This window comes from Cervus elaphus, chromosome 26 (assembly GCF_910594005.1).
Source record: "Cervus elaphus chromosome 26, mCerEla1.1, whole genome shotgun sequence".
Taxonomy (NCBI): Eukaryota; Metazoa; Chordata; class Mammalia; order Artiodactyla; family Cervidae; genus Cervus; species Cervus elaphus.
In genome coordinates this window covers 40,033,214-40,056,711 of record NC_057840.1, presented here as the reverse complement: position 1 = coordinate 40,056,711, position 23,498 = coordinate 40,033,214, and the positions used below count along the sequence as shown (strand labels likewise).

Sequence of the window (23,498 nt, the reverse complement as noted above, 5' to 3'; positions counted from 1 at the left end):
CAGCTTGCCAATAAGCAGCATGCATCTTCCCTCAACAAGCTGTTGCAGGATTTCCACTTCAGGAGAAGCCAAAAAGGAACACTTGATGGATGTTTCAAAATAAGATTACCAGGTAGGGTGACTGTGCAGACTTTCAATAAAAAATTTTAGCGATTCTAATGTTATCATGAAAGGAAACTGGTTTAGAAGCACTTATAGAAATTAACTCATAACTTTACCCTGAGTTTTATTAAACAAGGATAAATTAAAAAGTAGAAAAATTACTTATTTAGAATGGGTTGGGCTTGAGCCCTAAGAGTTCTAAAAATCCAAGGGGAATGGATTAAAAAAGAGAGACACTGATTTGCATCCTCCGGTGTTCATTTCATAGGTACTAATCTTGACAAATTAGACCAGGAACTATCATTTCCTCTCACTAAAATCCTTCCTGTTCACTCCAGCCTATGACTAAGTCCTAACTGCAATTCATTTTTCTCTTTCCCATTATAGCATCCTTCCAGAATCTGGTTGTCTGAATGTCAAATTAAGTAAGAAAATTAATTTTTTTGTCCAGAATATCTTCTTGTTTGTATCTGCAACTATATCAGCTCCTATAGAAATCTACTTAGCTCTTATTTTTGAAGCAGAGGGTAAAGCGGGTGAATACGTACACAGAAGAACTCTAAATATACCTTAACGCTGCCCAAACAGTTATCTTCCATATTTAATCTACTATGTGCCACCTTCTTCGGAATTCATTCTTTCAGCGTCTGAGATTTTCCTGAGGGGCACAAATTCATTATTGTTAGCTGGTACACTGGATGCATCGCTTACCATCCGGGAACTGACATGATAAAGCTTCAAAGAATCAGGCTTAACCATAAAGTAACTGGTGCTTTATGAGAGCGGAAGGGCGATCTCTGGCAAAGCCATTTCTGCAGGCTCTTAAAACCCGTGATCCTTTTCAAAGGACAGCCACTTATTTGGTAGGTATGAGTCTCTGCAAGGAAAGAGGGACAGAGCAGCTCCGCCCGGGGAGCAGCTCAGAAGGGAAAGGCTCCAGCTGGTGGCAGAGGAGGAACCCGGGCGGGGGGGTGAGGGGTGGGGTGGTGCGCAAGGAATGGAAAAAGATCAGAGCAAGCTTGAGAGACTGATGAAAGACGACTCTCCCCTTGCCGTCCTTCCTCCTTTACAGCCTCTCAGCACTGAGGATACCCTGACCCACGGCCTCATGCTCTCTTCCGGCCAGTAGTCAATCTGGGGAAGGACCAGGTGGGAGGTGAGACACAGCAAAGAGCAAAGCACATACAACTTAAAGGGAGGGAGTTTCACATTCATATTTGATGAAATTTTATTTTGTTTCTGTCTATGACAGCTAGGAAAATGTTGACTTTGATTGGTCTTCTCATAACAAACACCTAATACTATGCCAGAAAAAGAATGGTTTGAAACCAATGTCTCTTCATCATGACATTAATGAGAATACCTACTTTTCTATCTTTGGTCCTAGTCTATTATCGCCAACAGCCCTCTGCTGTCAGAAGAAAGTGATTAACTCTATCTAAAACTGGATTTGCAACAAATGCTTAAACAAACAACAAAAAAAGTGGGGAGGGGGCAGGAAATCTGTTTAGGAATTTAGTTTTTATCCTTAGATCTTTAATAATAAAACCAATGACCTGTCCTCAACAGTCGGAACATTTCAAGTTTCTATAGACAAAAATGTCTATCAGGCTATGAACAGTTAATATCTGCCTGCCTATCACCGTCCCCCACTGACGTTCACCCTTCTTAATATTTAAACACTGTTGCTGCTTACAGCACATGGAGAAAAAAGCTGACAAAAGCCTTTGTCCAATAAAATAAAAATAAAAAAGTTCAGCTTATTTACATTTTTGCTTTGTTAGTAAACTGTAATGGTTGGCTCTGGAGGCAAGACAAGTGAAATTAACATCCACTAAATCTTTTGGCAACAGCAACGCATTCTGATGTTGTGCTTCGTCAGCTTCTACTATGTGTTAGGACGAATTAGGCCTGGTGTAAGACCTACACAATACACTATGTGTAAGGACGAATTAGGCCCAGTGTAAGACCTACACAATACATTCAAGACCCAATAGTTTATTCTCCTTAAATCAAGGTACATAACTTGATTTCTGGCTGTAACCCAGGAAGCAATGCAATGGGATCATTAGAAGGAAAACAAAATGTTTACTATCATACATTTCAGAATCAACTGCACCCTACATTAGATTTACTTTATTTAAATGTGTACATACAAACATACTAACAATTAGAAAGATGGGGAGATTTCTGTTTCTAAATATAAAAACATCAACCAGAAGAGGAATGGGAAATGAAACACTAAGTAAAAACCTAGAAAGTGTACAATGGCACGGGGGAACATGTAACGTACACATTTCTGTTTGCAAATGCTTGTTTAGATTAGACCACCAGGCCGAATCCTTCCCCTTAACCACAGACAGCTGTGATGCTGGAGCCCAGAAATGTGCAGACAAAGGGAGAGAATCCATGTGGCTACTCACCACAAAAATCTCCATCCTGCTTTTCAAAAGAACGCAGGAAGGAAAAGCCCCACTGAGTTAGGGATGTGCCAGGGCCGATGTTGTGCCAGCGCATCACAGTACTTGTTCCCATGACACTCACAATGTTCGCGAGGAAGCATGACAGGAGGGCGAATTTGCAGTGGGTGGAGAAACGGTTTAACAGGCAAGAAACAGAGTCAGCCATTCGGGGTGCTTTCCTGGGCTTTTGTTTATCTACCTCTGTGATACTTATTTACCAGATACTTCATTTACCAGAGCAGAGATGGAGAAAAATGACTGCTCTTCTTCAACAAACCCAGGGAGAGCCACGCTAGGAAGACTCTCCCATAACATTCTGGCTTTACTTCACCCCAGCTATCAGCTACACAACAGCTGTTCATTTTAACAATGACTTGCTGGAGAGACAATGATTGAAAGAGCCAATCTGTGACACATGGAGAGGAGGCAGCAAAATACAGCAGGAGTTAATGGGAGAGAAGTGGAGTCAGGGAAAACCAGTCAGTGCTGGGAATGGGAGGAAGGGTGAGGGAGAAAAGAAAGCAAAAGGCTACAGACAGAAAAATACAGGGAAATTCCAAACAGATGGTTTCAAAAAGCAATCTGAGGATCACGCCCAGGGTAAGAAACCATGTAATCTCTGTCAGACATTTTTGCTTCATTGGTTCGAACTCAGAAGCAAATGCAGACAGACTATACATTATCTTAGAATCTAGCGTGTGTGTGTGCGCTTAGTCTCTCAGTTGTGTCCGGCTCTTTGCGACCCCAAGGACTGTAGCCCTCCACGCTCCTCGGCCCATAGAATTTTCTAAGCAAGAACACTGGAGTGGGCTGCAATTTCCTACTCCAGTGGATCTTTCTGACCCAGGGATTGAACCCATGTCTCTGCGTCTCCTGCACTGGCAGGTGGGATTCTTCACTACCAGCGCCACCTGAGAAGCCTTAGAAGCCAATGTACAGACCAACAAAACTTAACATCAGGGCTAGAGATGGGAAAAAGAGTGAGACTACTAAGTCAGCTCTGAAGGGCGAATCTATTGTCTAAGGAAGCAGGCCTGCATTTAGTTAAATACAAACCCCAAATAATCTACTTTATGATCATTTCTAAAATAGATCAGTCCTGGGTGTTCATTGGAAGGACTGATGCTGAAGCTGAAACTCCAATACTTTGGCCACCTGATGCAGAGAGTTGGCTCATTGGAAAAGACCCTGATGCTGGGAGGGACTGGGGGCAGGAGAACGGGACAACAGAGGATGAAGATGGCTGTATGGCATCACCGACTTGATGGACATGAGTTTGGGTAAACTCCAGGAGTTGGTGATGGACAGGGAGGCCTGGCGTGCTGCGATTCACGGGGTTGCAAAGAGTCAGACACGACTGAGCGACTGAACTGAACTGATAATCATCTCTAAAGTGTGGTTTTATTTTTTATGATATAGTTCACAAAAGTATATTTTTAAAAAATTTTTAAAAGAAGGGAATATAGGTTAAAGGGAGGGGAAGACCACATTTTGTTTTCCAATAAAATATGGCATGATTTTTAATAAATCCCCATAAAAGAACACCACATAAAGTTTTTGATGAACATCTTTAAAATGTATGTTTGAATGTGCCTGGACATGGCTAAGGAACAAAGTAGAGAAACAGGTGACATGTGGACTCGGGCCACGAGGATGACTACCACGAGGCCCAGGACCAGAGTGCTGACAGCTCTGGGGCTCCTCTCTGTGGATTGTAAAAGGGCGCCCTTCCCCCCGGATAGCTGCTGTATTTCACTGCCACTTACTCCTCTGGCCCACATCCCTGGTCTGGCGAGAAACTTATTCAAGTGAGTGTGGCAGCCCTGGCTAGGAAGAGGGAGAAGGTGGGACTGATATTGTCTAAACATATGCAAAAAGTGTGAGAAATAACCCAGGATTCTGATCTGCATCTATTGGTAAATTTTATGCTAGACTGCCTGCCCATCACATCACACAGAAATCGATTTGCCAACGATCTGAGTGAAGCAGGGTTTTAAAAAAATGCTTGTCTTCTGTCGCCTCGTAACCTTCTCAGACTCAGCCTCTCAGAAGAGCAACCACTGACCTACCTCCTGTATTTTTTCAAGTCAGGAAAAAATGGATTCAACTTTGTGAAAATACATTACGCTTTCATGGCTAGTTCTAGTGGTCCTACTGTATAATCTCAGTAAACTCAGCAAATCATCACTGGGAACTTTATATACATGTCCTCTGAATGGTACAGGAAAACCACTGGTGTAAGATTCAGACCTGTAGCCAAAACCCCCTGTGCTACTCTGGACAGTAATGATCATGGACAAGTCTCGACATCTCATTTTGAATAACAACAATAACCGTAATCACAACAACAATGAACACGCACTGAACGCTGACTGCAAGCCCGCTTTATGGACATTAACACAGCTCGTCTTTACAGTGACACTGTGAGAGGTGGCTGTCATCTTTACAGACACAGAAACTGAGGCACAGGGGGCTGAGCAGCTTCCCAAGTGGCAATAAAACGAAGAGGCGGGATCAGGTGATTAAGAAAGTTTCTCCAGCTCAAATGTTACTTGCAATTCCCTCTGAGAAAAAGGTAAATAGATGCCAAAACTGCTCAGCAGATTTTGTAAGTGGTTATTCCTCTTAGGGAGAGGAGCTACCCCACGTCCGAGGTCAGGGGCACGGCCAAGAAGAGCTACTCCACGCCCGAGGTCAGGGGCGGCAGCTGAGAGGAACAACCCCACATCCAAGGAGCAGGGGCTGCATGGGCACAGGAGGGCCGACAGGAGCTACTCCACGTTCAAGGTCAGGAGGGGCGACGTCATCCAAGGTAAGGAGCAGCGGCTGCTCTTTGCTGGAGCAGCCGTGAAGAGATACCCCACGTCCAAGATAAGAGAAACCCAAGTAAGACGGTAGGTGTTGCGAGAGGGCATCAGAGGGCAGACACATGGAAACCATAATCACAGAAAACTAGCCAATCTGATCACAGGACCACAGCCTTGTCTAACTCAGTGAAACTAAGCCATGCCGTGTGGGGCCACCCAAGACAGACGGGTCATGGTGGAGAGGTCTGACAGAATGTGGTCCACTGGAGAAGGGAATGGCAAACCACTTCAGTACGCTTGCCTTGAGAACCCCATGAACAATATGAGAAGGCAAAATGATAGGATACTGAAAGAGGAACTCCCCAGGTTGGTAAGTGCCCAATATGCTACTGGAGATCAGTAGAGAAATAACTCCAGAAAGAATGAAGGGATGGAGCCAAAGGAAAAACAATACCCAGTTGTAGATGTGACTGGTGATAGAAGCAAGGTCCGATGCTATAAAGAGCAATATTGCATAGGAACTTGGAATGTTAGGTCCATGAATCAAAGCAAATTGGAAGTGGTCAAACAGGAGATGGCAAGAGTGAACGTTGACATTCTAGGAATCAGCCAACTAAAATGGACTGGAAGGGGTGAATTTAACTCAGATGACCGTTATATCTACTACTGTGGGCAGGAATCCCTTAGAAGAAATGCGAGTAGCCATCATAGTCAACAAAAGAGTCCAAAATGCAGTACTTGGATGCAATCTCAAAAATGACAGAATGATCTCTGTTCGTTTCCAAGGCAAACCATTCAATATCACGGTAATCCAAGCCTATGCCCCGACCAGTAACGCTGAAGAAGCTGAAGTTGAATGGTTCTATGAAGATCTACAAGACCTTTTAGAACTAACACCCAAAAAAGATGTCCTTTTCATTACAGGGGACTGGAATGCAAAAGTAAGAAGTCACAAAACACCTGGAGTAACAGGCAAATTTGGCCTTGGAGTACAGAATGAAGCAGGGCAAAGGCTAATAGAGTTTTTCCAAGAGAACGCACTGGTCAAAGCAAACACCCTCTTCCAACAACATAAGAGAAGACTCTACACATGGACATCACCAGATGGTCAACACCAAAATCAGATTGATTATATTCTTTGCAGCCAAAGATGGAGAAGCTCTACACAGTCAGCAAAAACAAGACCAGGAGCTGACTATGGCTCAGATCATGAACTCCTTATTGCCAAATTCAGACTTAAATTGAAGAAAGTGGGGAAAACCACTAGACCATTCAGGTATGACTTAAATAAAATCCCTTATGATTATACAGTGGAAACGAGAAATAGATTTAAGGGACTAGATCTGATAGAGTGCCTTATGAACTATGGATGGAGGTTTGTAACATTGTACAGGAGACAGGGATCAAGACCATCCCCATGGAAAAGAAATGCAAAAAAGCAAAATGGCTTTCTGAGGAGGCCTTACAAATAGCTGTGAAAAGAAGAGAAGTGAAAAGCAAAGGAGAAAAGGAAAGATATTCCCATTTGAATGCAGAGTTCCAAAGAATAGCAAGGAGAGACAAGAAAGCCTTCCTCAGTGATCAATGCAAAGAAAGAGGAAAACAACAGAATGGGAAAGACTAGAGATCTCTTCAAGAAAATCAGAGATACCAAGGGAACATTTCATGCAAAGATGGGCTCAATAAAGGACATAAATGGTATGGAGCTAATAGAAGAAGCAGAAGATATTAAGAAGAGGTGGCAAGAATACACAGAAGAACTGTACAAAAAAGATCTTCACGACCCAGATAATCACGATGGTGTGATCACTCACCTAGAGCCAGACATCCTGGAATGTGAAGTCAAGTGGGCCTTAGAAAGCATCACTACGAACAAAGCTAGTGGAGGTCACGGAATTCCAGTTGGGCTATTTCAAATCCTGAAAGATGATGCTGTGAAAGTGATGCACTCAATATGCCAGCAAATTTGAAAAACTCAGCAGTGGCCACAGGACTGGAAAAGGTCAGTTTTCATTCCAATCTCAAAGAAAGGCAACGCCAAAGAATGCTCAAACTACCGCACAATTGCACTCATCTCACATGCTAGGAAAGTAATGCTAAAAATTCTCCAAGCCAGGCTTCAGCAATAAGTGAACTGTGAACTTCCAGATGTTCAAGCTGGTTTTAGAAAAGGCAGAGGAAACAGAGATCAAATTGCCAACATCTATTGGATCATCGAAAAACCAAGAGAATTCCAGAAAAACATCTATTTCTGCTTTATTGACTATTCCAAAGCCTTTGACTGTGTGGATCACAATAAACTGTGGAAAATTCTTCAAGAGATGGGAATACCAGACCACCTGACCTGCCTCTTGAGAAACCTATATGCAGGTCAGGATAGCAACAGTTAGAACTGGACATGGAACAACAGACTGGTTCCAGATAGGAAAAGGAGTACGTCAAGGCTGTATATTGTCACCCTACTTATTTAACTTCTATGAAGAGTACATCATGAGAAACGCTGGGCTGGAAGAAGCACAAGCTGGAATCAAGATTGCTGGGGGAAATATTAATAACCTCAGAAATGCAGATGACACCACCCTTATGGCAGAAAGTGAAGAGGAACTAAACAGCCTCCTGATGAAAGTGAAAGAGGAGAGTGAAAAAGTTGGCTTTAAGCTCAACATTCAGAAAACGAAGATCATGGCATCTGGTCCCATCACTTCATGGCAAATAGATGGGGAAACAGTGGAAACAGTGTCAGACTTGATTTTTGGGGGCTCCAAAGTCACTGCAGATGGTGACTACAGCCGTGAAATTAAAAGACGCTTACTCCTTGGAAGGAAAGTTATGACCAACCTAGATAGCATATTAAAAAGCAGAGACATTACTTTGCCAACAAAGGTCCATCTACTGAAGGCAATGGTTTTTTCCAGTGGTCATGTATGAGAGTTGGACTGTGAAGAAAGCTGAGTGCTGAAGAATTGATGCTTTTAAAGTCTGGTGTTGGAGAAGACTCTTGAGAGTCCCTTGGACTGCAAGGAGCTCCAACCAGCCCATCCTAAAGGAGATCAGTCCTGGGTGTTCATTGGAAGGACTGATGCTGAAGCTGAAACTCCAATACTTTGGCCACCACTGGAAAAGACCCTGATGCGGGAGGGATTGGGGGCAGGAGGAGAAGGGGATGACAGAGGATAAGATGGCTGGATGGCATCACTAATTCGATGGACATATGTTTGGGTAAACTCCGGGAGTTGGTGATGGACAGGGAGGCCTGGTGTGCTGAGATTTACGGGGTTGCAAAGAGTTGGACACAACTGAGCGGCTGAGCTGAACTGAACTGATTCCTCTTAGAATGACACTAATATTAAAGAAATGTTCTATTTTCCATGTTTTACATGATTCTATTACTATACAGCTTCACACTCAGCAAAGATAATTCCCGATTTACCTGGATATCATGCCTCTGAAAACAAGTGGAACTTCTGCTCTGTAATTTCATCCCTGTACTAAATTTTGCTGAACAGTTTTATCAAGCAGCATGTAGAGTAATACAGGCTGCACTATGATGAAATGAAATGAAGGCCCTGGCCCTGGGCAGTTAGAATTTCTGGCACAAGCTACAAAACAAATAGCCTTAAACATAAATTTCCAAGAAAGCTGAAAGTTTTCTACTGAAAACCCACTTTCGAAGTTAACAGAGAAAAATCACATTTAGCTCCTCCCCTGAAGGTCCTGTGAAGGACAGGCCTCATAAGGCAAAAGGAGAAGAGGGCGGCAGAGGATGAGGTGGTTGGATGGCATCACCGACTCAATGGATATGAATTTGAGCAAACTCCTGGAGATAGTGGAGGACAGGGAAGCCTAGCATGCTGCAGTCCATGGGGTTGCAAAAAGTCAGACACGACTTAGCAACTGAACAATAAATAATAGGTCATCAGAATCATAATTCACTGAACAACTTTATCCTATGCAAAACACAACTAACTGAGTACCAGATTCTGAGACCAATTATATCTACCTCCACTATATCATGTAATACCACGCCCTCCAAATTGAGCTCTTTTGTTGGGTTGTGTGTGTTCCATACAGCATCAAAATCCAAACAGTGAGAACTGCCATATGACCCAGCAATCCCACTTCTGGGCATACACACTGAGGAAACCAGATCTGAAAGAGACACGTGCACCCCAATGTTCATCGCAGCACTGTTTATAATAGCCAGGACATGGAAGCAACCTAGATGCCCATCAGCAGATGAATGGATAAGGAAGCTGTGGTACATATACACCATGGAATATTACTCAGCCGTTAAAAAGAATTCATTTCAATCAGTCCTAATGAGATGGATGAAACTGGAGCCCCTTATACAGAGTGAAGTAAGCCAGAAAGATAAAGAACATTACAGCATACTAACACATATATATGGAATTTAGAAAGATGGCAACGATAACCCTATATGCAAAACAGAAAAAGAGACACAGAAATACAGAACAGACTTTTGAACTCTGTGGGAGAAGGTGAGGGTGGGATGTTTCAAAAGAACAGCATGTATACTATCTATGGTGAAACAGATCACCAGCCCAGGTGGGATGCATGAGACAAGTGCTCGGGCCTGGTGCACTGGGAAGACCCAGAGGAATCGGGTGGAGAGGGAGGTGGGAGGGGGGATAGGGATGGGGAATACGTGTAAATCTATGGCTGATTCATATCAATGTATGACAAAACCCACTGAAATGTTGTGAAGTAATTAGCCTCCAACTAATAATAAAAATAAAATAAAAAAAAAAAAATCCAAACAGTGAAATAAAACTTTCAAAATCCCCATCTAGAATTCTAAATATATGTATGAAAACCATCAGATTGTGAACTACACATATTAGGGATTTTAAATGGAAAACTAAAATATTTTTATATCTCAGAAAAGTTTTCATTTAAGTTATTAAGAAAAGTCTTTTTGATGCAATTCAGAAAAATGGGATCAGTTCATTGACAAATATAGTACTTTACATATAACTTGCCAATGTTTAGGTTGGTAAGACCTCAAAAACCATCTCAATACCAAAAATTGTCTAAGGAATTCTGGAATACAGAGTACTCATAGCTTTAAAAACACTAAAAGCAGGTAAATCCAAGTTTTATTATTAAAACAACCATTATACAGACAAGACAATATTTTAAAAAGAAAATTAATGTTAAGATGTCATCAATAAAATATAAAATTATATGTAATTCAAAATACGGATCTCGGGAACTTAACATTTAGTCAAAAAAGCTAAGTGGAAAAGAACTACATATAGTATTACATATGTGACTATACTTTATGATTTGCCCAGAAATCTTCCTCGTTTATATGTGTTCTACTGCAGTTATTATCAGCAACCCTTATAGGGCGAAGTCTCTCAACCTAGCGGATAAATTATATAGTGATTTTTAATATAATACATTTCTATAAAATGAAGAATTAAATAAAACTAACAATATATACTTCGTTTATGCTCTTTGAGAACCCAAAATAATCCAGAAAGAATGATTTAAAATACATTCATAGGATATCTGAGGCAGAGGAGAGGTACAGAGCTGAAGACAGAAGCTGAACACACAGGTAAAAACAACTCCAGCTCTTAAATTGGACGGTGAGCCATGAGTACTCATTTGATAGTTGTTTCATAATTAGCATTTTTCATATGTTCATATACATATATAAAACATTTATTTAAAATATTAAAAAGAGAAAAATAATAAGATGGTGTAAAATTACTATCCATGATCCATGTTTTTAAGATAATAGAATAAACTATCAGAAAATTTATCAGCAATTCAATAGCAATTCTGACAGATGAGTTAAAAAGTATTTTCTGGCAGCCACTTGCATCATGCTAGCAAAAGTTACACAGAAAAAAATTACATCATTTGATGGATAGAGGAAAGCTGGTTGCTTGGTGGGTTTGAATGAAAGATGGTTGATATAAGAAAGAAAGCTGGAATAGGATGAGGCAACTGACAAATAAATAAACAAATAAATAAGCACAAGTATATGATAAAGGAAGCAAAAGATACAAGAGTATGAGTACAGAAAGAGCTAATAACGCAAGAGGTTAATCGGAACATGAACTTCTTTATCAAAACTAAAAGGTAAGAGTTTGTATAAATAACAAGGCCATGAATGTATGCTGGCAAATTAAGACAGTGATAAGCATGAACATTAAAAATATTGTAGAAAATAACTTCCACAGTTATCTCACCTTAGTGGCACTTATCAACAGAGGATCTTATTCAACAAAATCACTAAGAAACATACGCTAAGAGAATAAATAATTTTTTGATTTAAGTTAAGGTAAATGTGCAAACTGAAAGTAACTGGTGATTTTACTAATTCAGTGTTTATATTCATTAGTAGAGTATACTTAGGAACTAGGATGCTTGTATGCTTTGGTGATGATTCACAGTTATACTCCTAACTCCTAATGATGGTCCCATCATTAGGTTTTTAAATAGTAAAAAAAATAATAATAATGGTATGTATGTTTTTATTGATGGAAACTAGGTCTGTATTTATTACAGAGTAAAACAGTAATTATTAAGAAATGAATACCTGGAATACTTGCAGGAGAAATTGGGCCAGACCGTGACTGGTTGCTTCCTACAGGAGAGCCGACAGGAGAAGGTGATGGGCCCCCAGGGATGCTGGAGAGATGGGGAGATGCATGCGGAGAGAAAGGCGACTGAGCTGGGTTGCTCTGATCTCCTTGGCTGCTCGTGGACCCGGATGCACTGACGGCTGAGCTCAAAGTTGCTTCCGTTCCCGTGGGGAGGTCATCAATGGAGCCAGACAGGTCCTAAGAAGGAAAGAAATAGCAGGCATTGATGGAGTAACACATATTTGGACCAGTACCTATTCAAAACACTATTTGACCCTAACCTTTCAGAGTTTTTCTTGACCACTTGTTATTAGAAGATTTTAATGAGGTCTTTTATAAGATAAATCCATAGGATCTAGTCTGTCGCTAAAAAGTGAATAAATTTGTACCTCTTTCATTAAACTGTCCTACAGCTTTCCTTTAAGCTGTTAGCACCCAGTCCAACAAACCCACCAAAGACTCACAGGAAAAGCATGCTAGGGGGTGATGTAGCATCTGAATGGAATGCCTGATTCATACATGATCACTTCAGTAAACTAAAAACTAAGGCTTTGGATCTTCTTACTTAAAGATTAATACTGGAGGACTGTCTGAATTTCAAAATATGATCTTCTAATGTAATAGCAATCCAAACTGTAACCAAACTTTGTTGGGGAGAAATTCTTATATTTTAGGTAATTCAAAAGTTCTCTTATAAATAGAAGAGTGATGTGTATTTTTACCTGATATGATGAAAATAAATCCCTTTGAAGTTATGTTGGCAGAAATGAGTCCTAACGTTATAACTTACTACCTTTTATTGAAACAGTCATTTGTTTATTAACTCTAGAAAAACAAGAGGTACCATACCAGAAGGAAGTGCAACCAGAGCTTATTACTTGGCCTAGCAGTGAACACTGAGTATTGGTATAGTATATGTTTGCATTTGTTGTTGTTTAGTTGCCAAGTCGTGTCCGACTCTTTTGCAACCCCATGGACTGTAGCCTGCCATGCTCCTCTGTCCATGGGATTTCCCAGGCAAGACTACTGCAGTGGGACGCCATTTCCTTCTCCAATAACTTACTTTTTATAACAGTTTTAAGCTAAACAATCTTTAAGGTCCTATAATTTTACCATAATACCTTCTAAGGCAGATATTAAAATTCCCATTGACAGACATAGAAACCAAAGGTCAGAGAGTCAAGGTTACTGTTACCAGTTACACCACTGAGAACAGACAGCATCTGCCAAAGATTATGACAGGAGGATGAGAGAAGAGAAATAAGAAAACTGTCTTTTGAGCCCTTATCAGAGTGAGAGGACAGAACCTTTACTCCAGTCTTCCTCATGGCTGGGCACAAAGGTCCCAAACGGGGTGCCCACCAACAGGAGCTCTGTACACCAGTGCAGGCCTGTGGCAACGGCGAGGCTCGCCCATCACTGACTCTGCAAACCCAGATGAGACCTGGAACTAGGTGCTGAATGAGCCCTAAAGGCTGAGAGGCAAGATAAAAGATAACTTAGGACTAAACACTGCAGAATGGGATCAGAAATACTAGGTTATGGTACTGTCCGTAAAGCAGATTCAACCCTAATTGACATCTCCCACTCACGCAATTGTATTGTTTGATCTTACCTCACTGCTTACTACTGGGACTGCTAAAACTAAGGCTCTGGAAACTGCTGGAGGAAGATGCTCAGCATCTGAAGAACGAGTGCAGACCGGCAAGTGCAAAGGGGCCACGAAAGCAGAGCTGGTTAGAGCTCTTCAGGGCACCCCAAAACGCCACAACAAAAACTCAGGATGAGGACCCAGGGCTCCTGGGAGGTTTATCTATTAACCATCTGTTATACAATTAACTTCTCTCTTTTTAACAGCAAAATTGCCACTGATTAAAAACATTCTAAAGAATAACTGATGAGATGAGAACCTCACAAAAAGATGAATATTATAGAAAAACAAAAATTTCTTATGCTAAGAAGAATAACATCTAAGTACAACACAGTAAGCTTCAATGTCATATAATTGAGCGTATGAGTAAGAAACCTAATAGTAGCAAGTGATTAAAAATATCACCTCTAGAAAAAGTATCATCAAAGCTCCATAATAAAATGGGACAAACTGAATCACGTTTTCAGAATTCAGAGAAAAAAATATATTAATATAAATATCTCTACTTAGGGCACATGAGATGCATGGTTTTGCATACTTTCAGCTGATAAAACATTGTATTCAACTTGATGACTGGGTTCAACAACAGTTCAATTCAGACTTTCAGAACTTTTTGTGAAGCCAGGTAGAAACAGAGGAAGAATATTATGCAAGTAAGATACTAAGTACAATGTAGAAGGTATTTAGTTCAGTTCAGTTCAGTCCCTCAGCCGTGTCTGACTCCTTGCAACCCCATGGACTGCAGCACACCAGGCCTCCCTGTCCATCACCAACTCCTGGAGTTTACTCAAATTCATGTCCGTTGAGTTGGTGATGCCATCCAACAATCTCATCCTCTGTCATCCCCTTCTCCTCTTGTCTTCAATCTTTCCCAGCATCAGGGTCTTTTCAAATGAGTCAGCTCTTCTCATCAGTGGTCAATGTATTGGAGTTTCAGCTTCAACATCAGCCCTTCCAATGAACATTCAGGACTGATGTCCTTTAGGATGAACTGGTTGGATCTCCTTATAGTCCAAGGGACTCTCAAGAGTCTTCTCCAACACCACAGTTCAAAAGCATCAATTCTTCGGCACTCAGCTTTCTGAGCCCAACTCTCACATACATACATGACTACTGGAAAAAACCACAGCCTCGACTAGACGGACCTTTGTTGGCAAAGTAATGTCTCTGCTTTTTAATATGCTGTCTAGGTTGGTCATAACTTTTCTTCCAAGGAGCATCTTTTAATTTCATGGCTGCAGTCACCATCTGCAGTAATTTTGGACCCCCCAAAAATAAAAGTCTGTCACTGTTTCCACTGTTTCTCCATCACTGTTTCTCATTTTGCCATGAAGTGATGGGACTGGATGCCATGATCTTTGTTTTCTGAATGTTGAGCTTTAAGCCAACTTTTTCACTCTCCTCTTTCACTTTCATCAAGAGATTCTTTAGTTCTTCTTCACTTTCTGCCATAAGGGTGGTGTCATCCGCATATCTGAGGTTACTGATATTTCTCCCGGCAATTATGAAGTATTCACACTTCAGCAATTAAGGCAATTATCTGAGTCCCTCCAAACAAAACTTAAGTACACTCATGCAGAGGTGTGAGCTGCAGGCTGACAGGGTCCACAGGACAGGATTCCACCCATTCCTCCTGCCCCAGGCTGAATGCTGGCCTCTCTGGGTGTGGAAGATAGCTGGGTCCTGAATAATTCTTTAAGTACCTATCCCCAACGTATTCCCTTCCTAACCTGATATAACCAGTTCACAAAAGTGCAAAGGGGCACACCTGTGGGCTCCACAAAGCAGGGCATGACAAGCTATGTGAGGACTAAAAGTAAATCCTACCTATTCCGGCACCACCCATAAGCCACACATTTTTAAATGACAGAAAAAAAAAATTAGAAGAGTAATACTTTGTGATACATGAAAAATATTTGAAAGTCAAATTTCAGGGTCCCATAATATCGTACTGGGACATCTTGTAGTCACAGCCACTCCTCTGAAGTGCTGTCTATGGCTGCTTTGGGGCCACAATGCAGACCTGCATTGAGACTATGGCCCTCAAAGCCTATAATATTTACTATCTGGCCCTTACAGAAAAGGGTGCTGACCTGCAGTATCTAGTCTGGCCTCTCATGCCTTTGCCTCTTCCATGGGGAAACAGGAGGAGGACAGACAGGTCTCAGCTGAAATGCATAGGGACCTAAGTGCATAAGGAATCATATAGGCTTCACCAAGAAAAGGGACCAACTCCCCATTCATATCTGTCTGGAAAACACTGATTGGGTGCCAGATAGAATTCTCCTCTTTAATGGTATGAGACTCACTCACGGAGCCCCCACTTAAGAACTGGTGGCAGGCTCTGTGTACAGATACCTATTACCTAACAAACGCACATTATTCATAAACAAGGGTCCATCATGTAACAATCAGTTGGGAGGAAATATGCCTTTCATGATTTCTTTAAAGAAAAAAAAACTGGTAGGTAACTAGATATAAAATCATTATTTTCTAATATACTACAATATGAAATTCAACAGAAAAGATGACATAGATTCAATTAAAAAATCATTATTTGAAGTTAAATAATTTTATGCAAATCTTTTTTCATAAAAAACAAACTGTTACTTGGAAAATTTTAAAATTCTCTGCACGACCTATAAATTCCTTCCCTGTTCTCCCTTAAATTCTGTTATGGTTGAAAAAGTGACATGGATGGGTGTTAAGAGAGCTTCATTCAAGCTGCAAAGGTATGAAAAACATTTCTGTTATTCAACAAGCTGATCAAAGAAATATCAAGAGAAAAATATAGAAACGGTGGCTTTCTTAGTGTTCACAAGTCATCAGAATTTCAGTGCTGACTACACCTCAGTGTAACAGAAGAGTAATAAAAAGATATAATTTCTATATTACTGTTATACACACACGTAACTTTTATATGTAAATTACAGGGAAATATTCCCGCCCTGCAGATACTTAGGGTATCCATATGTATAGCTATCTTAAAACACGTTAATAAAAGAAGTTCAACAGTGGTTTAAACATTCAGCCTAGTTAACAAAGAAGCTCTGTAACGAATACCCCTCTAGAGGACAATTTAGTCAGCAGGGCACCAACTCTATTCTTCTTTTATAAGTACCATCAGATCTATGATGCCTGTAAAGAACAGAGAGACCTTACTGCATCTCATTCTAACCAAGGCACCTTCAAGCTACAGTGCTTCCATTTATCTTGCTGGAAAACTGGCAGGTAAGGTAATTGCAGGGAGGACTCTTTTAAGGGGCTGGAGATCCCCCTGCCCCACAGCATTCCTTACATCCTCCCTCTTTATTGATGGGTAAGGCAATGGCTTCATGGGCTCATGCATAGTAAATTCAGTATTTTGCAATGACAATCTGATTTGGTGAAGTCTTGCTATCAAGTTGGGTTTTCAATATCTGACATCACTCAGAATACGGAATACTTTCTACCACACCCCAAATAATACAGTCCCTACCATCAATGGTTAGTTTATATTTAGAAAATCAATGCTTTTTTTGGGGAAAAGCTTGTTTCACTTTAAAATTTAATTTAAATCAAAGTTCCCCGCAAAGACTTGCCCCTCTATAACCATCATCCTTCCACCTTCAGCCCATGTAAAATTTTCATTCTAACCTAAGTGACAAGTACAAGAGATTTCACTGTGCTTAGAATGAAATGCCACCTGAGAGCAGTAACAATCCTATCAGACTCCGACAAGAGAAACACTGATGAATTAACATACAGCAAAGATACGTTCTGATTCAACCAGATGGGCCAGGGTGGGGCAGGGCAGTGACGGCGGAATGTATAGAACAAGGTGCCAGGAAGGAGCACAGGAGGAATTTTTAGAAATCTACGAATATATAAAATAGGCATACATTAAGTATAAATATAAATACAAATTGTACATGATCTTTCCTAAGAATATTTTACATTCATATATCATGACTTCACTACAACTAGAGACATCTTTGGTTTTGATGGTATTCAGTTTATCTAGTAAGTCAGTTTGCTAAAGGATAAATTCAGTCAATGCTGGTGATGTCTTACTGTCTTGAATTGGGAATAAGTCAGAAAATTTTACTCCCTTGTTTAATTAAATAAGTGGGTTTTTTTTTTTTTTAAAAAGCAGATCAACTCTAAAATACTCTCAGCTATGGTTCTCAATACAATTAGTTGACAGTATTATATCAGCCACTGGTAGAAAACTGCTAAGCCTCACATGAACTGGGCATCTCTTGCTCAGAAGAGCCCCAAGAGAGCATGAGGATAAACACTGAATTAGAAACAGAGAAGATATTTCAATCAATGAGACAAGTTCAGGTCTCTTGTTTAAGGGTTTTAATAGGATACAGTTAATGATTTCTCACTGTGACTTCCCAAGGGTTTGAAGCACAGGTTAAAATGCCAGCTCAATGGTCTTTAAAAAAGTCAGTTATCTTCAAAAGCAGAAATAGTGTCTCTTCTCCTTTTTAGAATATTGAGTATGAAATCCTGGCATATAGTTTTTCTTTCTCTCTCTCCAACTAGACCCTAACTTTCTTAAGGGCAATGCCGAAGAGAGGAGGATTTGACCGGTCACTGATGAGTGTCACTGAATTTATAAGTTCTGCAGTAAAATACAGCTGCAAACACCATACAAAGTAAGCCAGCACATGCAAACATTTCTAAATATTTACCAAAAATGCTCTACTGAAAACGACTGAGATTGCTATTAAAATTTAGCAATGAATTCTTGGCCCTCTGTTTCCAATTACCATCCTGGAGGCCAAGCATCCAGGCTCATTAGACGCTTAGCTCCTTGGAAACACCCTGTAAAATCAATTCATACCCTCCAACCTTATTTCAGAACTATCATTTTGGACATTTGTATTTGGTGATACAAATACACCTTGAGGTTGATATTAGAATTGAGCCAATAATTTGACTGACATATATACACAAAAAGAACAACCTCACAGTGACTGTTTAATTTCCATGATATTTGTAGGCTTCTTTTCAGCACAAACCTACATACAAGACACCCACCAAAGTCCCTGCTGCTTTCATTTGTCTAGACAGCAAATGAGTTAAAAGCTCAGACTTCCAGTATAAAGGAATTAAAAATGGAAAGGCCCAGAAAGAATCCACGAATAAAATCCTACCAAGCACTAATTTTTAGACCTGCAAAGCATCTTCTTACAAAGTTATAAAAATATGTATCTTACTTTCTACTTAAACATATCCAAATAACAAATATTTATCTTTTCATTATATTTGATGGTGGTTTAGTTGCTAAGGCATGTTCGACTCTTGTAATCCCATGGACTGTAGCCTGCCAGGCTCCTCTAGTCCATGGTATATACAATTCTTAGCCTTAATATGTATGATGTCAACTGGAAAAAAATGTTTGATCCTGATTTAAAAACAGTCACAAGCTCAACAAATGAAAAACTCATATCCAAAGCCAGGGATAACACAAGGAAAATTAATGAGTCAGAATTCATTTTAAGAGAGGTAGCCAATAACCACTTTTTGGGGAAATGACTTTCACCTGATTGATTTGCATCCTCTCTCAAGCAAAGATTCCTTTACAGGTAACTCTCATTCTAAAGGGATATTTACAGGATAATTAGCTGAACTGATACCTTACAGAAACAGGATTTGGAATTAAGCATGCTATCATTAAGCAAAAAATTTTATAATGATTGTATTTCCTTTGATTTTTAAAAACTTTGCACCTAAAATAAAAGCCATCCACAAAGTTCCTTCGGCTAAAACCCCTGATATCAAATTGCCACTCTAAATTTAGAAGCAGTAAACAATATAAGTATGAAATATGCATCATGTAAGGGAATTTTTTCCACTGCACAGGCCTCAAGGGGACCCTAAATTATTCTCAGTTTTTGAAGTCTGCCCAGGGAGAGTCTCTGCTCTTCTGCTATTAATAGCAGACATTATGTAGAGTAGGAATAACGACAAATAGACCCAACAAATAGTGTTTATCATATTGTGCAAACACAGTATAGACAGTCTTGAACTTAAAAATAACTTGGTAAGAAAATTTATTTTATATTTATCTTTTAGTTGTATGGAATTTGGGAGTTATTTTCATCTGTAAATAGCATTGCCCTTTGTGGTTATAATCCTGGGACTACCCTTTCAGGTGATGATCCTGATGATTGGATGCTCAAGATCATGATGTGATGATTTTCAGGGGTAACAACTATAACCACAATTGTCTATAGCAGAGATACTATGTGCATTTTCTTTCATGAGGAGCCTACAACATCTTGTTAGCTCTAGCCCATTGTTCCTACCAGTCAAAATGTTTTTTAACTAATTTCACTGTCCAAAACAGCCAGGACCCTTCCTGACCTCAAGTCAAAGCCCCAAACAGTGCTGAAAACACTAAGAAAGATTCACATGTGAATAACTGCTAGCCCTTTGTTATTTTAAGAACAATGGCCTCTTAAAGAATATACTTAATACAAATGGAAGACTACTGGTGAAACTAAAGCTATATAATAAAGTGAGAATACTAAATAATTTGAGGAAGGATATGCGTACTGTCTTAGGCACAGCCTTAGGCAGGCAAGCCCTTTCTAAGGTTTGTATATGGACGTGTGGGATGGGTAGGTGGGAGGAAGTAGGGGAAAAGGTAGACCATTTTTTTCATGTGGATGACATTTTACAATTAAGTTGGCCTGCATAGGTGATCTTGAACACTTAAGCGTCCTTCTTTCATGGAGTCTCAATGGAGAGAGAGAAACAGCTAAGCAGGTTTAAGTTCTACGACAAAGCAGAAATTCTGTGATGGACTTAACAAGTGGTGTGGAATAAAGAACGGTAGGTCTTCAGCCAGCTCACATCAGGCCAGGGGCTGCTGTCTGTCATGGGTCCAGGCGAGGAGTGATAAGTGGAGAGCAGACAGAACCATGGGTGCGGGCAACATCTACGGGAGACTATGCCATGTGAGAAGGGGGAGGCTGGAACAGCAGAATGAGAGGATGCAGCTGAAGAGGCCACCCAGGATCAGCTGTGGCAAGGCTCACAGGCTCAGGCAAGTACCACGGACTTGTATTTTAGGGATTAGGGAGCCAACAGAGGTCTAAAAGGTGAGTTCCAATATTATCAAACAAGAAAGAAAAAAATAAAACAAAACAGTGTAGTGCCAAATGAGAAATGTTAAACATTTTAAAGCAAAACAAAAAACCCACAAAATCCTCATGTTTTCAAATGTTTATGAGCACAGATTGCGTTAAATGATTAAAATCGCAGGTACCATTCAAAAATAAATTTGTAAAATATTTTTTTAAAATCTATATATTTTAATACTATATAAAACTTAATATATAAATGAACAAAACCAAAAGTACTTAAATAACTATAGTCCAGGTTAAATATTGTGTGCTTTCTAACTGGAACAATTTCATGAGCCTACAGTCATCTTACTCCTTTCATTTATACTTAAGAATCAATGGCTAAAACGATTTTAAGGATACAGACTTTACCCTTAAAATGGCACAACAGTGTCTGAAGACTAATTATGAGTAACAATTTAACAGATTATATTCTTTAACTGCATATTCTATTTCAAAACCAAAATTCTGAAGACATCTAGTCTCAGTTCAGTTCAGTCAGTCAGTCATGTCCGACTCTTTGCGACACCATGAATTGCAGCACACCAGGCATCCCGGTCCATCACCAACTCCCGGAGCTTGCTCAAACTCATATCCATTGAGTTGGTGATGCCATCCAACCATCTCATCCTCTGTCATCCCCTTCTCCTCCTGCCTTCAATCTTTCCCAGCATCAGGGTCTTTTCTAAGGAGTTAGTTCTTCGCATCAGATGGCCAAAGTATCGCAGCTTCAGCTTCACCATCAGTCCTTCCAAAGAATATCCAGGACTGATATCCTTTAGGACTGACTTATTTGATCTCCTTGCAGTCCAAGGGACTCTCAAGCATCTTCTCCAACACCACAGTTCAAAAGCATCAATTCTTTGGCACTCAGCTTTCTTTATGAGAACCCCGTGAACAGTATGAAAAGACATCTGAGTTACACAGGAGGAAAATGAGCTCACGCCACACAGGCAGCACAGATGTGAGTATGCGGGCTTATGGGTTGGTGCTTTACAAATATCAACACCAGGTATGAAACCGTAAGTATGAATGACCCATGTGCTTTGAAAGCAAACTGACAAACTAACAAGATCTGTAAATATGTAAGATTTAGAGTTTGTCTACTGGTATGAGGTTTTATTACTGAAAGTATATCATAAATCTTTACAGCAGAAAAGCAATTGACACCATCTTTTGCATCTCTCATGGTAAAAAACACTATTGTATATCTTAGAAGTACAATGCTTAGCACATAGAAATTTTGAAAATAAAAGTTAAAAACAAAGAAGCATGAACCCTCAAGAGACCTCTATTTCTTCAGTATACAGCAATGAAATACTTCAATAAGACATATAGGAACTACAAATAAATTAGCAACTTGAAAAACAAAAAAGAAAAAACCACAGCTCACAAACTGTACCAGGTCTACATGGAATAAATGGAAGTTTTGTTGTAGAATTAATACTAAAACTTCATTTTTTGACATTTTCCCCAGTCACATGAGGCATACAAACATAGATATTTATTCTACATCCTTCACTGAATTTGTAAAACCTTTCGTTTTGAAATGACTTTAGACTTAGCTGAAAGTGGCAAAGACAGTACCGAGTGTTCCTTCACTCAGTTTCCCTTAAGGTTGACATTTTACATAGTAACTGGGGCATATTTATTAAAAACTATGAACTTGAAATTGGTGTAATACAATTAATGAAACTACAGACTTCATTCAAATTTGCAGCCTTTATAGTAAAGTCTTCCTCCTGTTCCAGGACACATATTGCATTTATTCACCTTGTCTCCTTAGTCTCCTCTGATCGGTGACAATTTCTCAAATCCTTCCCTGTTTCCCACAACCACAACACATTTGAAGAGCACTCCTGAGGTATTTTGTAGAATGTTCTTCAATTTGTGTCTAGTGTTTTCTCATGGTTAGGGTGGGGTTACGGATTTGGGGGAAGAATACCACAGAAGTGATTAGGTGATACTCCTGTCAACACTAAATGGTAGTTGTTCAGTTGCTAAGTTGTGTTGACTATTTGTGAACCCATGGACTGCAGCACGCCAGGTTTCCCTGTCCTTCATTATCTCCGGAGTCGGCAATGCCATCCAACCATCTCATCCTCTGTTGTCCCCTTCTCCTCCTGCCTTCAAGCTTTCCCAGCATCAGAGTCTTTCCAGTGAGTCAGTTCTTTGCATCAGGTGGCCAAAGTACTGGAGCTTCAACTTCAGCATCAGTCCTTCCAATGAATATTCAGGACTGATATCCTTTCGGATTGACTTATTTGATCTCCTTGCAGTCCAAGGGACTCTCTAGAGTCTTCTCCAACACCACAATTCAAAAGCATCAATTCTTCTTCCAATTGAGATTTCATGATCATAAAACATTGGAGAGAGAAAAATACACCTCTATGCTCTTCCAGACACAGCTGGAGGAATATAACTTAGAATAACCACTTTGGACAAAAATTTATCAGCATTTTGCAAAGCTGAAGATGCATTTACCTTATGATCCAGGATGTCCACTCCTAGGTTTATACACTGGTGCACACACATATGGAGACATATGTAAGCATAGAAACACTGTTTCAGTATTGTAATTGTAAAAAAAAAAAAAAAAAAAAGGAGACAATATAATTTTCTCAATATAAAATATAGATCTCTTATATAAATATATATTTATATAAAATATAAAATCGAGACCTATTCAGAAAATGGGATACTATATAGCAATGAAATTGAATGACCTAGAA

The 23,498-nt window shown here is 39.8% G+C and overlaps 1 protein-coding gene across 1 annotated transcript in view; it reads right to left on the bottom strand.

Moving 5' to 3' along the window:
- Positions 1 to 23,498, bottom strand: part of ARID1B (AT-rich interaction domain 1B) — a 410,724-nt gene that overhangs the window by 112,710 nt on the left and 274,516 nt on the right. The window contains exon 5 of the mRNA XM_043887975.1: positions 11,946 to 12,189. Within this exon, the coding sequence (XP_043743910.1) occupies positions 11,946 to 12,189 (244 nt within the window). The remainder of the gene's footprint in view (positions 1 to 11,945; positions 12,190 to 23,498) is intronic.